Source organism: Scyliorhinus canicula, chromosome 13, assembly GCF_902713615.1.
Source record: "Scyliorhinus canicula chromosome 13, sScyCan1.1, whole genome shotgun sequence".
Lineage (NCBI taxonomy): Eukaryota > Metazoa > Chordata > Chondrichthyes > Carcharhiniformes > Scyliorhinidae > Scyliorhinus > Scyliorhinus canicula.
Window position 1 is genome coordinate 114,680,463 of NC_052158.1, and position 25,980 is coordinate 114,706,442.

The following is a 25,980-nucleotide window of genomic DNA, read 5'->3' on the forward strand; positions in this document are numbered from 1 at the left end:
GTGTGCGTGGGTTTCCTCCGGGTGCCTCCCACAATCCAAAGATGTGCGGGTTAGGTGGATTGGCCATGCTAAATTGCCCGTAGTGTCCTAATAAAGTAAGGTTAAGGGGGGGTTATTGGGTTACGGGTATAGGGTGGATACGTGGGTTTGAGTAGGGCGATCATGGCTCGGCACAACATCGAGGGCCGAAGGGCCTGTTCTGTGCTGTACTGTTCTATGTTCTATGTACTCGGAGGAAACCCACACAGACACGCGGAGAATATGCAAACTCCACACAGACAGTCACCCAAGGCTGGAATTGAGCCCAGGTCCCTGACGTTGTGAGGCTGCAGTGCTAGCCACTGCCACTCTGCCGCCCGTATGATCTGCTGTGGAAGGGCAGTGACTGATGCTCTGCTGTACCCATTTCATCTCGATGGTATTTTGCATTGCATTCTGAAAGCTAATACAGTAGTAGCACTTGGTAAAGGTGCGGAAAGAGATTAAGTGAGAGGAAAAAGAGACAAAGGAAAACGTTCAAAGAAAATGTTTCATTTTACCTTTTTAATATGTCCAAGAATAATTGAAGCCATAAAGAATGTCCCTATACATTAATAAAACTTAATTTTCAGTGCCAGACAGGCAAATTGGCATTATTGAACACTTATCACAATCCTAGAATGATTTCTTGACAATTAATCCAGGCTTAATTAAAAATTTGCAAACATTAAATAGCTGCAAAACAGACTCCCCTCATTACTTCAGACCACTTCTAATTTTGTGGCGAGCTTAGTCCATATGTCCTTGCCTGAAGTTACTGTAACATTTGAGCGTAAATAACGACAAATGCCAATAGTTGTGTTATAATATTGACATCATGTTATGGACCAACACTCAAATATGGGTTTCTTCTGGAAGGCTTGGCTGGTTTATTAATCAAATAATATTTTATAATGTTTTGGCTTATCGTAAGCAGCATTAGTGCATAACACTATAGCTGCAGTGTTTGATATTTAGTATCTTCACAACTAGCTTTAATGTCATAGATGAGGAAAGCAATCTGTAGTTCTGTCTCTGGTCAATAAGTGGCAGCATTTATTACATTTAAAATGATTCAGTCTGTCATCATATAATTGTATTGAACATGCATTTTCCTGGAATGAAATTAATAATGTTTAGCTCTGTTGCTAAGGGATGTTCTAATTCCTGGGTAACTCTAATTGGTACATACGAAAATCCAATTATAGCTTTGTTGTATACTTTAGCATGTTTGGTTGCCACCAATGAAATGACTGAACTGGGCAATTAATAGAACAATTCTTAAGGCATCTGTTAATTGCTACTTTTGACCATTCTCTGTGCTTGGTGATCTATATTAGCTCCCAGTGAAGCAACACCACATTTTTTAAATTTGCATCCTTGTTTGCAAGTTCCGCCATTGCCTTGCCCTTCCTTATCTCAGTTTTTCTCCAGCTTTCAGGGACATCTGTCCTTCTCTGATTCTGGCATTGTGAGCATCCCCAATTTTAATTGCTCCATCATTGGTTGTCTTGGTGCCAAGGCCCCAAACTCTAAAATTCCTGCCTTATACCTTGCCTCCTTCATACCTCTTTCCGCCTTTTGAGATGCTTCTTAAAATCAAGCTTTTGGTCGTCTGCACTTGTGTCACATATGTGCCTTGCTGTCAAATTGTGTTTGATAGTGCTCCGGTGAAGTGCCTTGGAATGTTTTGCTGAGTTATTAAGGGTACTGTGTAAATACAATTTTTTTCCTCTATTACTGTGGCCAGTTTCTGCTACTTAGGGCATCAGTGATATTTACTCAGGGCATCTTCTTTGGACATGATGATAAACTGCCAAGCTTTGCCATACTATTTGGTCCAGTGCTTCACTAAGTAGCCAGAATATCTTAACACCAAACTGTCAAACACCTACCTACCAACCAACCGACTCGAGAACAGCTCTTCCCTACTGCCATCAGACTTTTGAATGGACCTACCTCTTATTAAGTTGATCCTTTCTCTACACCCTGCTATAACTAGTATTATATTCTGCAGTCTCCCCTTCCTTATGTACGGTATACGTTGTCTGTACAGCATGCAAGAAACAATACTTTTCACTGTATACTAATACATGTGACAATAAATCAAATCAAAAAATGGACTAACTGGGATTTTACTATTAAAGTGGATCATTAAATAAGAGACACTGATAAATCTCTTGTGTGCTATGTCACTGTTCTGTAGATTTAAAGAGAAACCATTTTATGACATGGGGAACACAATGGATTAAAAGTCTGATAGACTTTACTGTTGATTATGTTGACACTGAATATAATGGCCTGTGTAATATAATACAACATGTTTTCTTGGCTTTACTGATTTCAGGTACCATTGTTAATTTGTTAGCTGTAATTGTTCCTGTTGATAATGGCATTATATCGGGTGGGTTTGTTCAGACATTTTTACATACCATGTAAGGGAGTACAGCTGTTTGTGTTTTTTACTATTCAATGTGCTATTGCCTTTAGGGAAGCTGTAATTTTCTTTTAAAAAGCACCAATAGTAGTTCTCGTGAATTGAGTCTTGAAGCCTGTGAGGTAAATCCTTTTTGTGTTTAGAAATTCATTCATATAATTAGGAACCTTTGGACAGCACGGTGGCGAAGTGGTTAGCACTGCTGCCTCAGCAACAAGGAACGTGACTGTTTAAGTTTTCATTTCTCTTACATCAGACCGAATGTTATCCTTCAGGGGAATGTTGTCAATTTGGTATTTTCATCACATTTTGCAGCAAGGTGCCAATGTAACTTCCACTAAAATATAATGAAGATTTTGTGTTTACCCGTCCCCAGGTTGGTGTCAACAAAGATTTATTTATCTTTTTTACGAGGACATGTCTTTTTCCAAATCAGAATGTATTTGCCTATTAAAGCTGTGAGCAATAAGGAGGCAATCAAACAAAGTTTTCATGAGTCAAAGAAAGAGCATATTTATTAACCGCTAAACCCAAGAAAGATAATTTAAAAACACAAATTTTAAAACACAATGTCGAGTATTCGGCCCTCAAACGGTCACTCACATTCACACAAACACACACACACACACACACACACAAACACTTATCAGAAATAAGGGAAGTTAGAATCCAACTTTTTAGAAACTGGTCAAATAAGATACGATTAAGTGTCCTCTAATTGTCTTTGTGCCGTAAATTTTAAACATTGTGGCAGATATATGTTAGCTGTTTTCTTGGATGTGGATGATGTTGCAATTATTCCAAGATATTTGTTTGGAGGTAGGTTTCTAGTAGAGTTGGCTTTTCGAACTGGGCGACATGCTTTTTCCAAAAGAGAGAGGGGGAGAGAACGAACAGCCCTCAGTTTATTTCATTGCTGCACACTTTCTTGACATCACCTGTGTCACTTTCTCTTGTGGTTGGCAGCTTTGCCTTGGAATATTTCACCCGTTTTCTGGATTAATAAGAAGTTTTGGATGGATCTGTCTGTGGCAGCCATTGTTCCAACATCCATTATCTTACATTTTTATTGTCTCTTCGTTAGGCAGTTACTAGTTTTGATGGGTGTCTTATAAGAAATGTCTCTCTCTTCACACTCCTCTGAGGGTAATTTGTTTGTTTCTCACCTACACATTGGAATGTGGCCTTGCATTTTTAAGCAGTTTGCTCTGTTCCAGTTCAAACTGCAAAATTTCTAGTCAGTTAAAAGCTGAAAAATTATATTTTCAAAACTAAGGGACATAGCTTGTAACTAATAAAGTGCTCTAACCTGTCAGCCCATTTACTCCAGTACTCGAGCTCAACAACGAGGACCACAGAGAAATTTTGATCAAACTTCATCCTGGATAGGGCAGCACGGTGGTGCAGTGGGTTAGCCCTGCAGTGGGTTAGCCCTGCAGCATCACGGCGCCGAGGTCCCAGGTTCGATCCCAGCTCTGGGTCACTGTCCGTGTGGAGTTCGCACATTCTCCCTGTGTTTGCGTGGATTTCGCCCCCACAAACCAAAAATGTGCAGAGTAGGTGGATTGGCCACGCTAAATTGCCCCTTAATTGGAAAACATGAATTGGGTACTCTAAATTTAAAATAAAACAAGCTTCATCCTGAATGCTGCTATTCATTGATTAGACTAGTAGCTTGTGTGGAATAGTGTAGATACACAGAATAGCATCTCTGCATTGAGGGGAAATGTAAAGACAGTAGCTTCCCCAATTGCCTTCAGAATTGTTTGATTTTAGTTTTCGCAGGAGCTTGACTATCTCTGAAGTCCATTCAGAATTAGAAAAACAATGTACTTCATATTTATGTCTTCCTGGCGGAGGATCGGAGAATCCTGCCCATGGAGTCTACCTGATATTGTAGCCAAAATTATTTTCCCTCAGGCAACATCACCTACCATTAACTGACATTTTATTTCATGGAGACCTGTGGGAACCTCTGTGCAAATTGACCGTTGAATTTGGTTACCTAACAATAATAATAATAATAATATTGTCACTCTGGTTCAAGTAATTCATTATAGTTGGAACACTTGGGAATGTTTCTGTGAGATGCACTTAATCACTGTATCTACTTCAGAGTGAATTTTATTAGAAAGACACCTTTTAGTGCACTGATTCACTGTACTAAAGGGTTTGAGAACAGGAGAGTTCTGAAAATGGCCTCCATCTCTCAAAATGTTATTTGGCACTGAAGAGTCCTTATGGATGGACGAAGTGCAAGGTATGAGTGAGGAAATGCTCGAGGGGGAAAATCAGAAAATAGCCCTCTCTTTTTCAGAACATTAGCACATTTTAAAGCACACAGCTTGTAGGAGTTTTTCTATTTTAAGGAAGTTTAGCCATTTTTCTGCATGTTCAGGCTTGTTTCTTTTTGCATCTGTGGTTCTTGTGCTGATAATGTTACTGCATCTTGGCAACTTTGCTGCAGCAACTCTCATTCAAGTTGTAAAGAAACCACAAAGAAAAGTCACGGCCTCCATCTTGCTGAGGATTTGGAAATAATTCTGAAAGGAGAAATTAAACCACTCTTTCTTTAATGTCAGCTGTGTTGTTGGTTTTCTAATCTTATCAATAAATAGGAAATCATTGTTTCTGCACTGCTGTATGTGGTGCTGGGCTTACAATGACAGTCTTTTTAGGTTGGTGATAATGTTGGCATGTCTGGACTTGGTGATGGTTGGAGTCTCATAGCTAGGCAGTGGTTGCTACCCACAGAAAATACACAAGACATTCAACTGCACATCATAAAAGGAACAGTTAGCTTGAACAAAGGATTATTTTTGTTTGCATGCTCATGATAAACTAGCCTAGCCCAGCCACTTAGTACTGCTTGATTTTAAAGGAGACACAAACATTGCAGCCTGAGAGTCATCAAAATAAGACTTGAAATATAGACTTAAAACAGTTCATTATTGTTATTTCAAAACTGTACTGCAAAACGTATAACGTTTGCTTATGTTCAATTAAACCTTCTTGTCCTGCACATTCTCCCTGTGTCTGCGTGGGTTTCACCCCCACAACCCAAAAATGTGCAGAGTAGGTGGATTGGCCACGCTAAATTGCCCCTTAATTGGAAAAAATAATTGGCTAATCTAAATTTAAAAAAAACAAAAAAAACCTTCTTGTCCTGAGTTCATGACTTAATATTATTTGATTCAAGATTCCTCGGTTTGCGCTAAATTAAAACTATAGTTTCTTTTAATTGAAGAAATGATTGTCAATAGCAGTATGATTAAATAAGCTTTTCTTACAACCTGGCTTCAAATGATCTGCCAGTGTGGATTTCTTGCACGCGGTGGCAACCGAGTTACCCTTTGATATAGGATCGGGGAGGTGGAGAGCAGCACGTCAGGCCTCCTGCCTCTGTTTACTGCTTGTTGCATCACATCACACAGGCAGCAATTGTTTTCCTGTCGCTTTTATGTCCCTCACTGTGTGCTCCCTAACGTGGTAGTTTAAGGAACATGCCCAGGCTTGTTCATTCTCTTTCTGTTTAGGTTGCATTTCCATTAAAACTATTAGAAGTGTTTAGATTTTAAAGACTCTTGGCAACAGCCATTGTTGATAATTTTAAGGAAACGGTTATTAATAAAAGACTGCTCATGTAGGAAACCCAGAATGAGGTGTAGCGGCAGTTATCTTTCAGAGTGCTTAATATTCTTTGTATCCTTCAGCACGCAAACCTCCCACAGGAAGCAGGTTGCAAAGGGCTGTTGTGCCAAATATTAAGACAAAGAAATGAAGCATACAGCCTAAATAAGTCTTTATTAATTCCACCTGCACTCTTTAAAGCCAGAAATGTCAGCAAGGAACCAGGATAGCAAGTCAAATATTCAAAGATTTGTGATATTGACTAAAAAGCAGCAACAACTGTCTGTGAAACTTGCTTAGTTTACAGAAATTGCCATCAGTTTATTATTAGCGTTAACAGCATTCTGTTTCCACTTCTCTGCTTGCAAGTCTGACTTTTCACCCATTCATTTTAACATCAGAAATTTGCAGACTAATGAGTACAAATTTGGAAAAGTCTGAATAATAGGAATGTTATATTGGGCAATATTTAATTGACCTGATATGTGATTCAGTTTGATTATAGAAGTTAAATGGAAATACCAGTTTCCTCCATAAACAATGACCGTAGAAAAAGCTTGCCTCATGAAAAGATTATTCTTATATTAAAGACCTTCATTCTAGTTTTGTCAAAAGTAAGTGATTTTTGTTTAGGACGGAACCTATACAACATTTCCTGAAAGAATTTAGCTTAAAAATAGTTACAGATTTTGTAAATTTTCCATCTTTTCCTGACGTTGCTGTTCCCAGGTGTAATACGATACTACTTTTAAACGTTCGCTCATTATGCTTGACTGTAGGCAGTGAGTGCTGGCAGGCCATTCAACAGTGAAGAAGACAGTCAGATGTGATCCTGTCCTCGCATCATGCAGTGTCCATGTGCATGCACTTTCCAACAGAGTTGGGCATTAAGAAGGGGAGCCGTGACATTTCTTTTCTCCGCTGCAATTTTTTTACCCAGCAGCGATTATTAGCTGAGATCAATTAAAATAACATGCCAGCTCATTTTCTAACAGCCACAGGTCAATGGAAAAACTACTGATAATTTAGAACAAATTTGCGTGAAGTTGGCAGTCTTGTTTTCTTCACAGGAAATGGCAATATCCACACTCATATTTGCAGGCACTACTATTCTGAGATGGACGTTGAAAGACAACTGGGATAGAAAAAATGTAACTATTTCCCATGTCTGATCTATACTGTAACTTCCTTAAATACTAAATACTTCCTAATACTGAGTACCAAATGTATTCCATAGGTGTAGAATTGGATCCTAGATTAATTCCATGTATGTATCTTAATTATCTTGAGCACTGCTTCATAAAGCTTGCAATGAGGCGGCGCAGTGGATAGTGCTGCTGCCTCAGCGCTGAGGTCCCAGTTTTGATCCCGGCTTTGGGTCACTGTTCGTGTGGAGTTTGGACATTCTCCCCGCGTTTGCTTGTGTTTCGCCCCCACAACCAAAAGATGTGCAGGGTAGGTGAATTGGCCATGCTAAATTGTCCCTTCAGTGGAAAAAATTAATTGGGTATTCTAAATTTGTTTTTTTTTTAAATAATAAAACTTACAATGTTCAGCATTTAATGGGATGGGGAGGGGAAGAGGGGGCAGGTTCCATGGCGTGGGGTAGGCTCCATTTTTATTTTTTTACATCAAGGCTACCTTTTTCTTATAAAAGTCGAATTTGCTGGTAGGTCGGGGTGCGGGGCAGACAGCCAGTAGGCTACTCTCCGCTTTCCCGTCCAAGTTGACAATTCTGCATAATTTGCTGATATTTTGTTGATGCATTTACAAGGTTATCAAAAGTTAAGCAATGAGAATTTCCATTTCAGTAGTTGACGCCTAAAGATTTTTTCTGACATGCAAATGGATTAACTTCAGCTGCTAAATAATCAGTGAATTACAAACTCAGAACGCTGAATTTTGAATTGAGTAACGGATACTTTGGAGCAAGTTACAAGACCAATTTAATCTAGTGGATCTGAATTTCCACCTTTACTTCTCATTAAACATATACTCTTGTGTTTTGCACAACAATGGAGACTCCTAAATGTGGTAGTTAATTGATCCAAATAACACAAAGCTGAGTTACCTGAACAGCAGGAGCTGGGCCTATTAAAACCTGATTTCATCCCTTTCCTTGGATCGTAGAAAATCACATTAAAAGTGGGAGCAGATGTATCATTTGATCGCTCCTTTCACCGAAAATGGCAGGTGATATCATTTCTTGGAATGCATACCTGTTCTGCCTAGTACCCCAATGCTATGTTTGTGCTAGAGCCTGACCCTGGCAGAAATTGTACAGGCAGTTTGTTGCAATTGGAAAAGAACTGAGATTTTCTTTTAAAGAATTTTTGGAGATGAGATATTTGGCTGCCTTAATTGTACCACTTCAGAGTGACTGTTGCTCTTAGTCCCCCACAGCCTAACCATCATTATAGACCTAAATCAAGTGGCAATAGATTAGAATGTTCAAAACAAAGAATGAAATGAAAATCTGCAACATCCCAGATTTTCCTGAGGAATTCTTAGCCTGTTTTACAACTGTACTACTGAAGAGTAATACTGAGAATGATAAATTAATTTGGAATCAGCAGGGTGATGATCAGTGCAAAATAGTATCTTGATTCGAGACAGTGCATCATTTTTTTCATATTATTGAGGAAATGCAGTCAACTCGTGGGATCCAAGTGCTACTACTGCAGTAGAGGCAAGTTATTTATTGTTTAAAAATGTGGAAGCCCACGTTAATTCTGAACAAGTGCATCACACAGTAACTAACAATAATTTGGATGGAGATCTGAATCGTGCTTGAAGAGCAACTGGAAATAGCAGAAATGAAAACAGTTGCCATGACTAGAATTGAGGCCTGGTGTATGATTGTTATCCGCAAAAGAATACTGTTTTATCACATAAAAATTTTAATAAAAGATGAAAATCCGTTTTATCCACTAGTTAATCCAGCAGAGAAACAGAAATGAAGTACTTGGAGTTGTAATAGCCTGTGTTTTAACTTGGGGAAAAATATGTCTCATTTGTATTGCAGCCTGAGAAGACACTTTTTGTAAATAAGGACAAAATAATTTTCTAAAATTTTTCATGGCAGCTGATGTCTTAGAAACACTCGCCTTCCCTAGCGGGTAGTGGTTTACTCATCTTGGGTTGCTGAAGATGAAGGATTTTATGTCAAAACCTTGAAGTAATTGATGAGGAGCCTGCCTTGGAATTGCAGGCCAGAAACAGAACATCACAGAGCCAGGCTCACTCTTTAGAACCCAGTCACATCATTTAAAGTCATGGTTGGAGAGAAATGATGAATTGTTACATGACTAAAAGCCTATTTACTAGCCATTAATCTGAAACTGGACTGCTGGTTTCCAAAGCTTTGATGCCTTTGGCCCCATGCAGAACTTGTAACTTTTTAGAAGATGCGGAGGATACCAGTGCAGAGATCAAGTGACCTGACTTGATGTAAACTTTTAAAAAGTCACAGTTTGCGATAGTACAGGATCTTTGAACTGAATGTTAACTGATGAATGAGTTCAGTTTAGCTTAGCAACAGAATGGGAAATAACCAATGGAAAATGGAATCTGACCAGTAAATAAAACAAATTACCCACTAATATTTACCCAGTAAATCACATGCAAGCATTCCAAAATGCATCAGGAAATTAATTCATTTTTTAGATTACAGAAACTGTTAATTTTACAGGCAACCATTTGGCAGCAGCAGTTTTCTGCCCAAAAAAAGTAGAATGGATGAGTAATTTATTGATTTGTTTGTGTCAGTTTAAGCAGCATCAAAACTAAGAGATGGTTCACAATGCCATCATGTTAGTGTATTTACCAATAGGCACCCAAAGTGTTTGGACAAGCAAACTTTTCAGTTTGATCAGTAACTGCTTTGTTTCAAATTGTATTTGATGTGAGTCGTTGTACAAAATTTGCAGTATTCTTGAACCGATCTGTGATTTACCATTTGCATGAATGCTCCATTTAATAAAAGAAGTTAAAGGCTTAATTTCTTCCCTATATTTGTCTAAATTTTGCAACGCATCTTTGAGCACTGAAAAGACTAAACTTCTTACTTATTTTTCTTGTTCATTATTTTAAATGCTGGATTATGGAACAGTGGACCTCTTTGCCCTGATATGCTCCCCTTTTTTGTTAGCCAATCTGGGCTGTCATTCGAAACTCCAGTTCTAAGCAATATATCGTCTCCCTTTGGCATGTGCATACGCATCTGGGTTTTTAAAAATTCTATCTTTAATTTAGTTACTCCCAAGTAATTGCTGCCCGAAGATTGGAGATCATTATTTTTTATTTTGATGCAGCTGAGATGTTATTTTGCTCTCATTTTAACCACTCAGTTTTGGTTTGTTGAAATATTTTTTGCTTCATAGCACCTTTTTCCAATCAGATATCCCATGTTCATTTACTCTTCCATCTCTCCTCCTGCAAATGAGCTGTGTGGTACGGCCATTCAGCGTAAACATTAAAACAGTGAAACGGTCCAGGATATTAAAGTTCAATCTGATAAACAATGCCACAGTTTGTGTTTGGTTCCCTCCAAACAGTGATTGTTACCTTTTGATTTATTACAGTTGCACCAACGCATTTCTTTGAGTTGCACTTCCAGTCAAAGATTTGACAAATGGAGATTTATGCTATTTGACAGCAGGATGGGAACCACGTTCCCTTTTGTAACAGCCAAGAGGAAAAAAAGGGCTTTTCCAGCTTCCAGCAATGTGTTTGTAGTCTTGACCCCTTTCATATGCTGGGAATGTACAGCCAGGAGATAAATAGCACCTCCCTTGTGTTTTCTTGACCTGCTGACTGTCCATTCACTTCCCATCTGTTTTTCAGCCCACAAGGAATGGGTTGATATAAATCTTTCCTCTCGGGAGATAAATGATGTTCTGGATCTTAAAGGGCAGCACATTGGGTGGTTTCTCTTTTAAAAGCTCACTCGTTTTCTTCTGGGCCACATCTACTTGAAAGCTCTGCCTTATGAAGTAAGGTGTTAGAAGCAAAGAGAAAACAGTGGGTATCTCTGAGGTTGTACATAAGCTTTTACTTCTGTAAAGGACTCTTTGTCAACACCAGTAAATCATAACCTTGTTCACTTTGCAATGCAACTATTAGATAAATTGAAGAGGAAGAAACTGAAGTAAGAACTGAACATATTTTCAGCATTGAAAGATGTGTTTGCAGTCAACATTGCACCTCATAGGGCAAGTGTATTAGTTTGCTTAAATGTTTTGAAAGCATCTTTGATTTTGATGGATTCTGAATAAAAACAGTATATAAAATTGAAATATTGTATTGATTTTGACCTCTTTATAAACATTTACGAAACAAATGACTATTACCACTGTAGCTTTAAAAAAAATCACCTTGCATAGAAAAAATATTACCTGGACAAAATAGACTCCAAAATAAAAGGAAAAATTAATTTTGTCAGAATTCAAAATTCCCAATACAGAAGTGGCATGGTGTGCTGTAGTTTTGCATTAACTCAGCAGATAAATTGCTCTAATTGCTTGTTGTTTTTTTAAAATGCTGTATTTTGGGAATTAATTTGTTCGTTTTACTCAGAAATTAGTTCATACTAATTTAGAGTACATGATTGGTGTACTTTCTGAGGCTGTCTGTTTTGTTATTATTTGTTGCACGCTGGAACTCAAATATAATTTTCAGGTTACATGGGATTAGATCCCTTGTATAACGGATGTAATTCGGGCGTTATTTTTAATTTCTGTTCCATCTTTGGGCGGGATTTTCCACAGCCCCCCATGGCGTGTCTTGTGGCGGCTGAGGCCATTGGCCAGTGAGGGATCTTCCGGTCCTGCTGCCGTCAATGGGGTTTCCCGTTGTTTGCACCGGCCACAGCAGGGAAGATCCCGCCTTTAATTTTTATAGCATACTTTGATTTTGCATTAAGAGCCAAATAGCAAGATTAATTGCAGTTTACTGAGGAAGGAAGTAGATTGAATGAAGCAGGGAGACACAAAACGTAGCACTGCAATGTCACCATTGGTGGGGTTTCTCTCTGTCCTCTCTCCCTCCCTCCCTTTTCTGTTTGAACTTTCAGCTGAAAGGTGATTGGCCTGCAGCAAAAGAAACCATTAACCACTGTAGACTATGTTTGGGATAGAGTTTGTGATAAACTACAGCCCTCAGTGGCCCCCTCTCATCCCCTCTCCTAATCGTGTGTTTATCTGCCCTCTGTCACTTCCCTATCTCTTCCTCTCTGTTTCTTCACCTGCCTACCACTCATCCTTTCAATTGCCAACTAAACACACCTATCTTCCCTCCCCTTTAACTGGCTTTTACTCACTCATCCTTAAATCTTCCATCCACACTCTGAACTTAAATTTAAAAATGTTTATTCAGTTTATTTTATAGCTTTTTCCAAACGATTTTGAGAAACATCTTAGCAGTAACTACTGAAAAGCTAAATAAATGTATTTATTTTATTCATAAAGTTTGTAAAAACGCATTTTAAATCAGACTTTACAGAAAGTGCAATAAAGTGCGACCATAGAGCCTGTGCCTCAATACAATTACAGTACATGTAATACTTACTATATACATTCCATGTTAAGCATACAACCCTAGGGATTCCATGCAATTTTGAACCTCTCGTATACTATGGCTGGAAGGCTTTAGTGGCCTTTTCCCTTTGTCCTTGTGTGACACCTGCTCCCAGCTTGCACCCCTCGGCATACAGTCCTGGACCGTGGGATGTGTGAGTCTGCAAAACTCGGTCATGGGCAATTATTTTCACTGGAAGACCAACAAACCTTTACACACCAAAGAGCATCTTTCAGCAAGTTGATGATCCTCCAGTAGCAGTTGCTGTTTGTCTCGATGTGCGTCCTTGTGAACAAGTCATAGAGCAGAGTCCTGCATCATGGAACTGCTTAGGATGCACCTCAACAAAACCTTACTGCATCTCTTTGCAGACTTTTTTTGCAAAGATATATTCCAGAAGGAGGTGAGCAATGGCCTCTCTCTCTCTCTCTCTCTCTCTACCCAGCTGCTTCGACGGCAATGTGCGGTGACTCTAAGACTTTGGATGTGCACGAAAGATCTGAAGGGGAGTGTCCTTCTCGTCACTAGCCAGGCTACATCTTGGTGTTTGTTTGGAAGTCCTGGAATAGAAAAAGAATACCCTATCATGGATCTCACTGGGAAATGATGCATCCTGGAAGTTAGTATACTATACCAGCTCAGGCCTCAAGAGGTCACATTCAACTCAAAGGCATCAATCTAGGAAAAAAAATGAAGACCTGGCTTTTGAGGGAAGCTCATGTCCTCAAGTAAATTTTTATTGGGACGCAAGTCAAATAAATAGAATACTTATTGTGAAATATCTTGTTTCTATTTTGTTCAAGTCCTTTTGGGCATTGGAAATTATTTTTTCAGAAATGCGGTTGTTCACAGATGACTGCACTATGTTCAGTACCATTCACGACTCCTCAGATAATGAAGCACTCCAAATAAAGTAAGACCTGGACAATATCCAGGCTTGGGCTGACAAATGCCTAGTTACGTTCGCGCCACACAAGTGCCAGGCAATGACCATCTCCTACATGAGAGGATCTAACCCTTGACATTCAATGGCATTTCCATCGCTGAATCTCCCACAATCAACATCCTGGAGTTTACCATTGATCAGAAACTGAACTGGACTAGCCGTATTAATACTGTGGCTACCAGAGCAGGTAAAGGGCAAGGAATCCTACGGCGAGTAACTCACCTCCTGCCTGCCCCGCCCCCAACCCACAAGCCTGTCCACCATCTACGAGGCTCAAGTCAGGAGTATAATGGAATACTCCCACTTGTCTGGATGAGTGTAGCTCCAAGATACTCAACATCTTCCAGGGCAAAGCAGCCCACTTGATTGCTACCCCTTCCACAAATATTCAATCTGTCCTCCACTGGCACACAGCAGCAGCCATGCGCACCATCTACAATATGCGCTACAGTAACTCATCAATGTTCCTTAGGCAACACCTTCCAAACCCATGACCGCAACCATTTAAAAGGACAAAAGCAGCAGATACTTGCAAACCCTACCAACTGCAGGTTCACCATAAGTCACTCACCACCCTGACTTGGAAATATATTGTTCCTTCACTGACACTGGGTCAAAATCATGGAACTCTCTCCCTAACAGCACAGTGGGTGTTCCTGCACCTCGGTGACTGTAGCGGTCAAGAAGGCAACTCACCACCACCTTCTGAAGGGCAACTCGGGATGGGTAATAAATGTTGACCTAACCAGCAAGGTCCACATCCCGTAACTGAAGTTAAAAAATAAACAATTTTTATAAGCTCACAGATTAGAAAAACGTCTATTTCTAGTTTGGCTCTAAAATAACTAGCAACAGCACTAGTAATTTCCTAATAGGTAAAGCCCATCATGAAAGATAGCAGATTTGTCTAAAATTTAGATAAAACTTTACTCTAAGAAGCCCACCTCAGGGTGGACAGAGTTTGGGTGTCTAATGCCCCATTCGCCCCGTTTCTGTGTGGGTTTGTCCAGGTGCTCCCGTTTCCTCCCACAGTCCAAAGATGTGCAGGTTAAATGGATTAGCCATGCTAAATTGACCCTTGGTGTCCAAAAGGTTAGATGGGGGAGTGGGCTAGGTAGGGTGCTCTTTTGGAAGGGTCGGTGCAGAATCGATGGGCCAAATGTCCTCTTTCTGCACTATGGGCATCCTCCTGATGGCGTGGGGCATGAATCCCGATGCCACTGCCAGCAGGAGACCGCAGCTTTGGAAGGGCGCCTGTCTGTTTTTTTTTCCCCCGATGCTAGATTCTCTGCCATATCGGGAACTCCGCTACTGATGGCTCGCAGCAGATAATCCAGCCAAGGTCTTTTTTTCTTTAAAGTGAAGTCTTCAACTTTCCATTTTAAGCATTTTTATGTGCCTTTCACTATGTAGTGGGTTTGAGACATTGAAAATGAAATATTAGGCTTGAAGACTAATCTCTGATCAATTCTGACAGGGAACAAGGTGCCAGCTGAGCATTTCACACTTTGTACCAGGTAAACCTTAGAGAAGGAAGGAACTGACCCCTAACATGAGGTGATACTTTTTAGCTCAGCAGCTCAAGCCATATCTGTCATGGCCATTTCTAGGCAAAATTAATTGCAAAAATCCTTCAGAAAAATAAGAGGATATTTTCATAGAATGGTTACAACACAGAGGCCATTTAGTTAATTATCTCTTGTGAGTCATGGAGCTCAATTCAATCAATTGGGAACAAAGTCCCATAGCAAGCATGTTTAGTGTTGAACGGCGTTCACCCGAGGTCTCCGAGGCAAAAGGGATGAATCCCAAAGCCTCGGGTGCTTCGGGAGACTAACTGTCTCGCCCTAATATGTAGATTTGCCAAAAAGTGATCTCACCCACAATGGGTGGGATTCACATCGCAACATCTCGCGAGATCGCACTGGATTTTGTGAGACATTGCGAGCAGGGTCTCCCGTCTTTTATCGGCCACACTGCGCCGCGCAAGCTGCTTTTCAGGTGCAGTGTGGTCATTGGATCGTGCCCATAAGAGTTCTTACAGCATGGAAAGAGGCCTTTTGGCCCATTGTGCCTGCACTGGCCATCAAACACCTATCTAATCCCATTTTCCAGCTTGGCCTGTAGTCTTGTATGCTGTAGCATTTCAAGTGCTCATCTAAATATTTCTAAATATTGTGCAGGTTCCCGCCTATACCACCCATTCAGACAGTGAGTTCCAGATTCCTACCACCCTCTGGATGAAAAAGCTTTTCCTCTCATCCCCACTAAACCTCCTGCTCCTTAACTTAAATCTATATCCTCTGATTATTGACCCCTCCACGAAGGGGAAAAGTACCTTCCTATCCACTATGTAGGAGCAATTCACTTAGTGCCACTCCTCTGCCTAGTTCCCAAAACCCAGCAATTGTTTCCTTTTTTCTGAAAATGATCCACGTTCCTTTTAAAATCCACGATTGAAATTGCCTCCACCACAGTCTCTGGCCGTGCATTCCAGATCCTAACCATTGGCTGCATGAAAAGTTTTATTCCTCATGTCACCATTGCTTTTGCCAATTGGAATAAATGTGTGCCCTCTGATTTTGCATCCTTCCACTAATGGAAGCAGTTTTACTATGCATAGGACACTTGCCAAATATCAGATATATCTAGAATTTTTGATAGGATTTCAGTTTGTCAGGGCTATTTTTTTGTATAGGTAGAGATGTGTCACACGATTCTTTCTGAAAAGCCTAGGAATGTTATCATTTGTTGTGAAGGGAGTTGATTGCAGAAGTAGGGAAGTTATGCTTCAGTCGTGCCGAACAATGTTGAGGCCACATCTGTGTTGTGTACAGTATTGTTCTCTTTATTTAAGGGAAGATGTAAATGCGTTAGAAGCTGGTCAGAGAAGTTTTACTAGACTAATACCAGGAATGGGTGGGTTGTCTTATGAGGGAAGGTTGGAGAGGTTTGGTTTGTATTCGTTGCAGTTCAGAGAATAAGAAGTGATTGATTAAAACCTTTTAAGATCCGAAAGGGCATTGAGAGGCAGTTTCCTCATGTTCGAAAATCTAGAACTAGGGGTCACTGTTTAAAAATAAGGAGTCACTCATTTAAGACAATTTTTTTCTGAGGTTCGAGTCCCTGGAACTCTCAAACCTCAAAAGGCAATGGGAGCAGAGTCTGAATATATGTAAAGCAGAACTAGATAGATTCTTGGTTAACAAGGGGGTGAAAGGTTATGAGTTGGCATGAATATGGAGTTGAAGTTACAATCAGATCAGCCATGGTGTTATGAATTACAGAGCAGGCTCGAGGGGCCGAGTGGCTCCTTCTAATTCATATGTTTATATGGATGGCTGCCTGCAAAATTGACTGTCTCATTCATCCAGCTTCTCATTCAACCCTTCTTCAGCAGCACAAGCACCAATGACCATTGCTGTCTCTGAGCCTATACTGAGTTCACAAAACTGCATTTGGAAATACTGGAATATCATTAATATCTGCAATTTCCTTAAAATAAATCGGGGAACAGTAATCCCGTACCAGCCTCCCCGGACAGGCGATGTGGCGACTAGAGGCTTTTCACAGTAACTTCATTGAAGCCTACTCGTGACAATAAGCGATTTTCATTTTTTCATTTTCTACCAGCAAAAATAAAGATCAACACTTGAGAATTAGGCTACTCCCAAAGCTAGTGGTTTTGAGACCATTTAAAATTATTTTTGATACTCCACCTACACAGGAGAACCTTAACATTGACTACTCCATCTACGTAGCAAAACCTTAACATTAACTAAATTTTCGCTCAAAATGTTTCTAAAATCACATTATTTCAGAGAAAATCATGATCCTGTCAACAGTTTGTAAAAAAAAACCACTATTAAATATTGACAGATTACTTGCCTTTATTAATAAACTTGAAGGCTGCCCAATATTTTGTCGTCCTCCTCGAGTTCTCTAAGGCAGGTCCTCGGCGATTATTAGCCTAAACACAGCAAAGTGTGTAAACGATAGATCAAGGAGGTAAGCTCCCAGTCTGTCTCAGATGGAATGAGGATCGAATCCTGTGAATTCGATCCACACACCAGCCATCTTGCCAACTGAACTAGCTCTGCCCCCCCCCCCCCCCCCCCCCCCCCCCCCACCACCACCACCACCACCACCACTCTGGTTTAGAAATTGGTTGTTGCTTTCTTTGGGCGGCACAGTAGCACAGTGGTTAGCACTGATGCTTCACAGCGCCAGGGTCCTGGGTTCGATTCCCGGCTGGGTCAGTCACTGTCTGTGCGGAGTCTACGCGTTCTCCCTGTGTCTGCGTGGGTTCCCACCGGCTGCTCCGGATTCCTACCACAAGTCCAGAAAGACGTGCTGTTAGGTAATTTGGTCATTCTGAATTCTCCCTCTGTGTCCCTGAACAGGCGTCGTCGGACTGTGGCGACTTGGGGCTTTTCACGGTAACTTCATTGCAGTGTTAATGTAAGCCTACTTGTGACAATAAAGATTATTATTATGAAATAGTTGGGAAAATGTTGAATTTAAAATATTGGTGGAGTATTGCAATCAGAATCGCTTGTGCCTTAAATGCATAAAACAAAGTATGCGATTTCTCCCCATCACTTCCTTCTGTACGATTTACATCCACAACAAAATCTATTTGGGGGCCCTCTTTAACTAAAATTTATTTTGTTCTTCAACTGCTTTTTGTGAAAATGTAGTGTAAAAATATAAACATTTTGATGTTAATGGTTCAAAGGCAATTGAAGACTACTTCAGGCTGTTAAAGATAACTTGCAGTTTAGGTCTCGTTCACCTGTAAGATCCCAGTGGACACATAACTTTCAGGAAAGAATCTCACTTTGTGCTGGAATAATATTGTATCTGTAACATTTCATCCCTGATAGACAAATTTCAAAGCGAATAAGATTCTTGTATATGAACTGAATATCATGAACGGGAGTGAAAATGCTAAATGTTTAATAAATGTAACAATTTGTTTTGGTGTACTTTACAAAGGTTTTGTAAAATAGCAAGTTCTAATTCAAGGGAGTAGACACAGCACAAAGTCTCCTGAAAAATGCTATTACTTGGTTTCAGATAACCTCAGTTTAACAATTATAGACTGAATCAAATGTAAGACTGAAAACAAGTATATTCTCCAGGTACAAAAATGTTAGCTATTATTGAAGCGGCATCTAATGGATTTGAAAGCCTTGAAAAGCATCAAAATGCTGGATGAGGTATAAAGATCTTCACTCAAAATTTGGGAAAGCATTGGAAAGACCAAAGATTAACACTGGCAACAAAATGGAAGAGAACATGTGAATAAGAGAACTTTCAGGCAGTTACAGAGTCAGCTACAATGAATGTTGAGACTAGAGGACTGGAGTGTACCCAGGATGAAGACAAGATAATCTATCACTGGGAACTTCTTAATTATACCAGGCATGGTACTGCCCAAATTTCTGATTCACTCGCCTGGCAAACAATGCTTATTGTGGACATAAAGTTGGAAAGTTGCCCCTTCTGTTCATGAAATTTGCATTGGACTCATTTGGAGAAGTGTAGAAAGCTAGCAACAAAAACATTGACATGAGAATAGGAGAGGAATTTGAAGTAGGTAACTGTCGAGCAGTCAGAACTATACTGGCAGACAATGGAATGGGATAGGAGCTAGCTTGGTAAATATATGCTGCAATATTAATTGTCGATGTTTCATCATTTCGATATTAGCCTTCACTGTTTAGTATCATATTTATGTGGCTGCAAACCGCACTGTTTTAAAGTATGATTAATTTCTGAACATTTGTGCAGAATATGAGAGTGCAGTTTCCCTTTTCTCACTCAATTGCTTTGGAGGGTAGTCAGGGGCTCTTTCATCTGTTGAGTTTCATTGCTGCCCAAAGTATTTACAAACTCTGATTACAGTCCAATTAGATACCTTACAATTACCCCGAGCCATGCACCAGAAGATTAGAGATGAGAAAATTAAGTGTGGAGATGAGGAGAATAGCACTGAATCAGATTCTCACAATATTTGAAAGCAGTCATGTCCACATAATGTGCATGAAGGAGATTCTGCTGTATGGGTTAGGGGATTATGAGAATATTCATGGTCAGATCAGAAAAATAATGAATTAAGGCATGGGATAGCTCATCTCTTAAGCAAATACACTTCAAAAGACTGCCGGAATAGTATTAAGGAAAGATGGGTCAAAGGTTAGTTAGAGGCTTGTATGGATCATAGTTTAATGTTTGGGCATGTGAAGGTTGTTCTGAACTTTGTTGCCTTTATTCTAAGGGATTCAAAGTTTTCTCAAACATTATATCTGTAAAGTTTTTACAGTTCACCTTGCCTCATTCCCAAAGGTTGCATTTCCGATCAGACTTTTGGATTTAAATTCATTATGAGTGATTTTTGCGAATAACAGATCAAAAAGACTAGAATAGCTTTAGAGGCAAAAGTTTGTGTTTTATTGTTAGAAAAGTTTAATTTTAAGCAATTATCCATGGTTCCATATGTAGGCCACAGATCAATCTGATATCAGATTAACAACATATAGTTGTTATTAACATATATTAACATACATATAGTTAAAGCATAAAGAATGGTAGTCATTTTTGGAACTATCCATGCTGTGGATATTCCGTTATTCTCCAGCAGATAAGTCTGAAAGTTGAATATGGAAATAGCATTCTTGTCATATGCAGACTAAAGCAAAATTCATCGCTTGTGAAATTTGTTTTATTGCATAAATGTTCAAATTTAGAAAATCGGTCTAGTTTAATTCACTGAAATAATTGGAATCGAAGCATTTTTTTGATTTTAAACTGGTTAGAAACAATTTGATCAGTTATTTTGTATACTTCTGCAAACAACAATTGATATAATCTCTATTTTACTTGTGATTCTGTAAAGATGCCAGATGGCACTGTTATTACAGCTGTGCAGAATGGATGTGGGCTACAGCAAGTGGCAACAATGGCACATACAATGAATGAGTTAATGCTTAGAGTGTAGAAGATACATTTCAGGATCTGACCAAAGAACCATGTAGCTTGTCAAAGGATTTCAGGTGGAATGTAAATAACCTTTTCAGCCCACACAGGCTAAAATCTTCACATGTTCTAACTATATAATGTACACAAAGGAATTCCTATTATTTGTCTGAACTATGCCGTAAAATAATATTAAGTAGCAGTAAATATCTGTGATCAATTAAACTTAATCATGATTTGACTTTTTCCACTTAATGTATTTTAAATAATTATGCAAAAAATAACCAAAACCAACTTTCTACTTGACACATACTTGACAGCATCAAACCATTTGGCTTGATAAATTACTAATTCCAGATCAGTGTTTAAATTGCCTGTTTGTATGTTATTTTTAAGAAACTTAAACATATTAGACTCGGGTTACAAGATGGTGCTGTTAAAGTGTCCCAGGAAGATGCAGTTCTGTCACAACAGAATTTTTGTATTGGTTTAGTTGACAATTGCTCCACACTTAGTGCCTCAATTCATAAAGGTGCTCTGATCAGAAAGCTAGATTGTTGATGAAAATTTCACATATATTAGTTATCAACACTGAATAATCTAAATCTTAGTTTCAAACTTTCCACACAAGTTATGAAGATGCACTCCAGGTAGCCTTGGGCTTTCAAGAGATTTGTTACATTTCTCAAAAAATCACTCAATTGGATGCTGCTCTCGTGTTTCTGAGCACCATCTAAAAACGATTCCCTCCTTCAAAACTTCAGAATCTGAAAAAAGATCTTGTGCTTGCTTCAGGGATGGTCAATCTTATGAAATTTAGGTTTTTGAAGATGACTAATTGTCTTTTGTGGTTTATGAGATGTTTTTCCCTCAACCAGCTTCAATGGCAAAATCCTGAATCAGCGTGATAGCCGTGATGAGGTGTTTACTTTGATGATGCAATATGCATTTGAAAGAAAGGTAATTGGGAAAACATTTGATGCTTACTTGGATCAGGACAGTATATTTGGAATAAATTGAAAGTTGGAAAGTGTTTCTTGAATCGAGAAAGCTTTGACCCGAAGTCAACTGTAGCAAACGTTAAATTTAAAATAAAGTTCAGAGCATCTTAAGTGATCTAAGTGAAAATATATGTATCTCAAAAGTGAACTGCAGGTCTGTAATTAGGCATACGTCTTCTATGGTTGATTTCTTATGGTACTTTGATTTTAATTGGATATTTATTATGAATTAATGTGTGTTGAGAGTGCAGGTAATGTCAAACTTCTTTTATATTTCAGAAAGAGTTCGTGAGATTCAAGAGAAGCTAGAAGTATTCATTGAAGCTCTTCATCAAGAAAAATAACAATGTCTCTGGTGTATGTATGTGTTCTTATCATCTAAAATGGATTTAGCTTAAATTTATTGAACATTTACACAAACTTTTAGAAATATTTTAGGAGCTCTCCTGGTCGCTAAAATATTTATTTAATGAGTAGCTGAAGCATACTGACCAAAAAAGCCCTAGGTTGAATCGCAACAGGAGAGATGATGCACTAAAATTAGGATCAGCGCCCTTCTGTCAAGACAAAATACTAATTGGAGTTTCCACTCCAAATCACTATCTGCCTGCTGATCATTGATAGAAGTAAACAGACCTATTCACTGGGTGAACATCCAGTTGGTTGGGATGCCTCTAACCCTCCAACCCTGGGGACATCTTCCTGTTGCTATCAAAATTCTCATGTGAGTAATTGCCACCTTTCTAAGGCATGGAAAGGCATTTGCGTAACTCCACCCAGCAAAGAGTCAACACAAGTCATGTGCCAGGAAAGGGCGATCATGAGAAAAACTGACAGACAAAATTAACAAGGAAAAAAAATTGTTGTGGAAACTTTGGGCTAAATGTGCCCTATTTATACTCAAACTCACCGCATTGGACCTAATCCAGCTATGTTTAAATGATTTGCAATGTATTAACTCCTTACTAGTTTAGGTAAGAGTGCAGCATTAAAAGTTATTTATGAAAATTACTTCGTATGTAAATGCATATTCCGAATCAGCATTTTGCAATTTACAGTGTTAGCTACAAAGTTTGGTACAATTTAATTATAGTTACTTACGAGTTGAGGTTTCTCCCTCCCTCCTCCACTCTTCCTTCAGTTTTAATCAACTGTTTCCTCTTTTTCCTAAAAATACATTATTGGCTTGTTGATGTATGGTTGCATGGGTGCCATACACCCTCTGGCACTTTGAGCAAGTGATAATTCTTCTTGTGAGAGGCTAAATGGTGAATGCTGGCAGACTTAAATTACAAGGAGAACAACAGAGTTTGTTCCTACACTTTCTCAGCATCTACACTTTTAGACTAGGTCACTAAATAGTGATTCAGAGTACAAATCTAGTTGATTTTTCTGCTACCAGAAACCGGATTTCGAAGATTAATGATTAATCGGAGATGGAATTGTGGTGTCCCTATCACCACTCCTGGTCTAACATAAGCTCATTCAGAACGAATTGGGATCAAACCTGGGCCCCTCTCACTGCTATAAACAGCTAAGCCACCTGGGGGAAGCTGAAGATATTTTTATACTTATTCATGGCATGCGATTCCTGGGTGATAAACTATTGCTGACAAATTTCTGATTATTATCACCACATTTCACCTACACTCATATTACCGATTAGCATAGTCATGGAATAGTACATAATATTCCAGAGCACACAATGTGGACATTATCAGGGAGTTATAAGCTGTGCATTGTAAGGTAAGAATATTATATGATGAAAAGAAAATCTTCTACAATAGTTCATTGTGGAAATAGAAACTCCGATTGAATCTTATTGGCATATGAGTTGTTTTTATTGATCAGATTTTGTCTATTTGATTTGGAAAATATATCTTTTGCTACTCTGTAGTTAATGATTCTGTTATAAACATGATTGTGAATTTTATGAACAGTTATTTCCAATTGCTTTTTCATATTGGATGAATGAATAAATGTCAAATAATGTCAGAAAAGTTTATTTTACAGCCAGTCTGTATTTGCTATTTTTTTTAACATTACAAGAAATATTTAACTTTTTCCAGAACTGTTGGAACCATTTTAACTATTATCGAGTTTTCAAGTAAAACTTGACTTGAGGTAATTAAAGCTAATGTTTTTTTTCCTTAGTACGAATTAGTTCACCACACATCCCTAGACATGAAGCTTTATGTCACGCGAGATGTTGCTTGAATCAGGAACCATTGTCTGAAGTGCTGCAGAGACTCAAAAAATACCGATTAAACACACCTCAGAAGACACCACACCACAAATTGTGTGCATTGATTGAAAGAGCATTTAAATTCTCCATACATTCTACTCTTCGAGTTGGCAATTCATGAGCAATGTTTCCTTGCATTTTTTAACAATTTCATTGCAAACGCTTCAGCTAATCACGTTTTCTATTGTAATGTGCAATGTCCTGAAACACATTAAAATGTTGATTTATTTTTGAAGTGTCCAAAGCAAGACTAAACACTGCTGTGTAAGTGATAGCTGATGAATTGTCTGTCAACCGTGTAACACTTTCCAATTCAAATATTTTAAATGTTTTAGCTCCTATCCAGCTCAATGAGAAGTAAAGAACTGCTGTCTGAAACTACATTCATCGGGAATTATACCGACTACTTCTCTCACCCACTTCATAAGTGCAGTCGGTTCCACATATTGTTTCACAAGAAAAGACTGAACCTCTCTGATGCCTGGGAGAAAAATATAATGCAAAATTAAAGTTCTTGGAGGACAAATTTCTTTCTGGGGTAAAATAGCAGTCATATCCAGTATGTTTTCCATTTGGATCTTTTGATATTGGGTCTGTACTTCTGCAGCAGAATCCTTGGAGTTTGTGCATATGCTTATATAAATGGAAAAAATATTATCATAGTTTGTGATTCTTTCTTTGCAAGTGTCCAGGCCGTGCTTAATGTAATTAGTGAGGTGTCATGTATTTATTGAATGCCGTTATATTTAAATAAAACGGAGTGCAATTTTGGAAACAAGAGTCCTTAATTCTGAAATAGTTGGTGTATGACGCAACTGAAACTGGTTCAAAAATGTTAGTTTTTCAATTTTGGGCTTTTGCAAGTTCTGAGGTTTGTTGATGGCCACTCAATTGTACCAAACCATTATGAAAATCTATAATGGGAATAAAAATGGATGACTATTGGCATGGGTATTGGGCACAACAAAGGCACAACCAGCCGAGTGAACCCTGCAACGTCCTCCGCATTAACATCTGGGAATTTTAAAATCAGAATTGGGAGAGCTGTAGGCCAGTCAAATAGCAGCCTGATACAGTCATGTTCATAGAATCGTACCTCAAGTCAAGACACTTTTATCACCATCTCTAGTAGTGCCCTGTCTCATTGGCAGGACAGGCCCAGGAGAGGAGACAGCACAGCAATAGATAATCAGGAGGGTGACCCTGGAAGTCCTCATTATTCACTCCAATCCCATGTAATCTGATAACATCGAATCAAAGGGCAGCACGGTGGCACAGTGATTAACACTGCCCATTCAAGTCCCTGGTTCGATCCCGGCTCTGGGTCACTGTCCGTGTGGAGTTTGCACATTCTCCCTGTGTTTGCGTGGGTTTCGCCCCCACAACCCAAAAGATGTGCAAGGTTGGTGAATTGACCACACAAATTGCCCCTTAATTGGAAAAAACAAATTGGGTACTCTAAATTTAAAAAAAAATAGAATCAAACAAAAATATTCTGTTGATTACAACTTAATACATCCCTCAGTTTATGAATCAGCACTGTTCCATATTGAATATCACTTGGAAGAAACACTGTGTGGAAAGGCCACAGAGTGTACAACAGGTGAAGAGATTGAATGTCTGTTACCAAGAGTGACACGGTAGCACTGGTACTGCCCAAGAGGTGATTTTTTTTTCTCCCTATCACATTCGCTGCCAGAATGTGATAGGGAGAAAAAGTAGTTAACCTCATCATCACCAACCGATCTGTCCATGAAAGTATCGGCTGAAGTGACCACTGCATAGTCCTTGTCGAGACAAAATCCTATCTTCACACATGCATTGTCTTATAGACCTCAATTCTAATGTCAACCAATATTTCCATTTCTCTGGTTCCTTTAGTATCCCAATCAAAGTCTTGAATGTACTCAATGACTGAGCATCCACAGCTCTGAAAAATTCTAAAGATTCCCAATCCTTTTGAGAGAAGAAATTTCTCATAGTCTTTGTCCTAAACGGCAGGTGCCTTATTCAGAGATGGTGGTCCCGTGTTTTGAATTCTTCATCCTCATTGACAGGGTGCACCAAACTCTCAAACATTGCATTCAGGTTCCAACTATTTTTGACTTCATTTCACCTTTGGTTCTTTTGCTAACTACCAGCTGTG

General features: G+C 39.0%; 1 protein-coding gene across 11 annotated transcripts in view; it reads left to right on the top strand.

Moving 5' to 3' along the window:
• opa1 (OPA1 mitochondrial dynamin like GTPase) overlaps positions 1-24,612 on the top strand; it is a 130,174-nt gene extending 105,562 nt beyond the window's left edge. For 6 of the 11 annotated variants that reach the window (XM_038817083.1, XM_038817085.1, XM_038817081.1 and 3 more), the window contains 2 exons: positions 21,869-21,950; positions 23,744-24,612. In XM_038817083.1, the coding sequence (XP_038673011.1) occupies positions 21,869-21,933 (65 nt within the window). In that variant the 3' untranslated portion in view covers positions 21,934-21,950; positions 23,744-24,612. Of the gene's footprint in view, positions 1-21,868; positions 21,951-23,658; positions 23,714-23,743 lie in introns of all 11 variants that reach the window. The other 5 variants (XR_005462936.1, XR_005462935.1, XM_038817087.1 and 2 more) reach the window with 5 other exon arrangements.
• Positions 24,613-25,980: the final 1,368 nt, after the last annotated feature.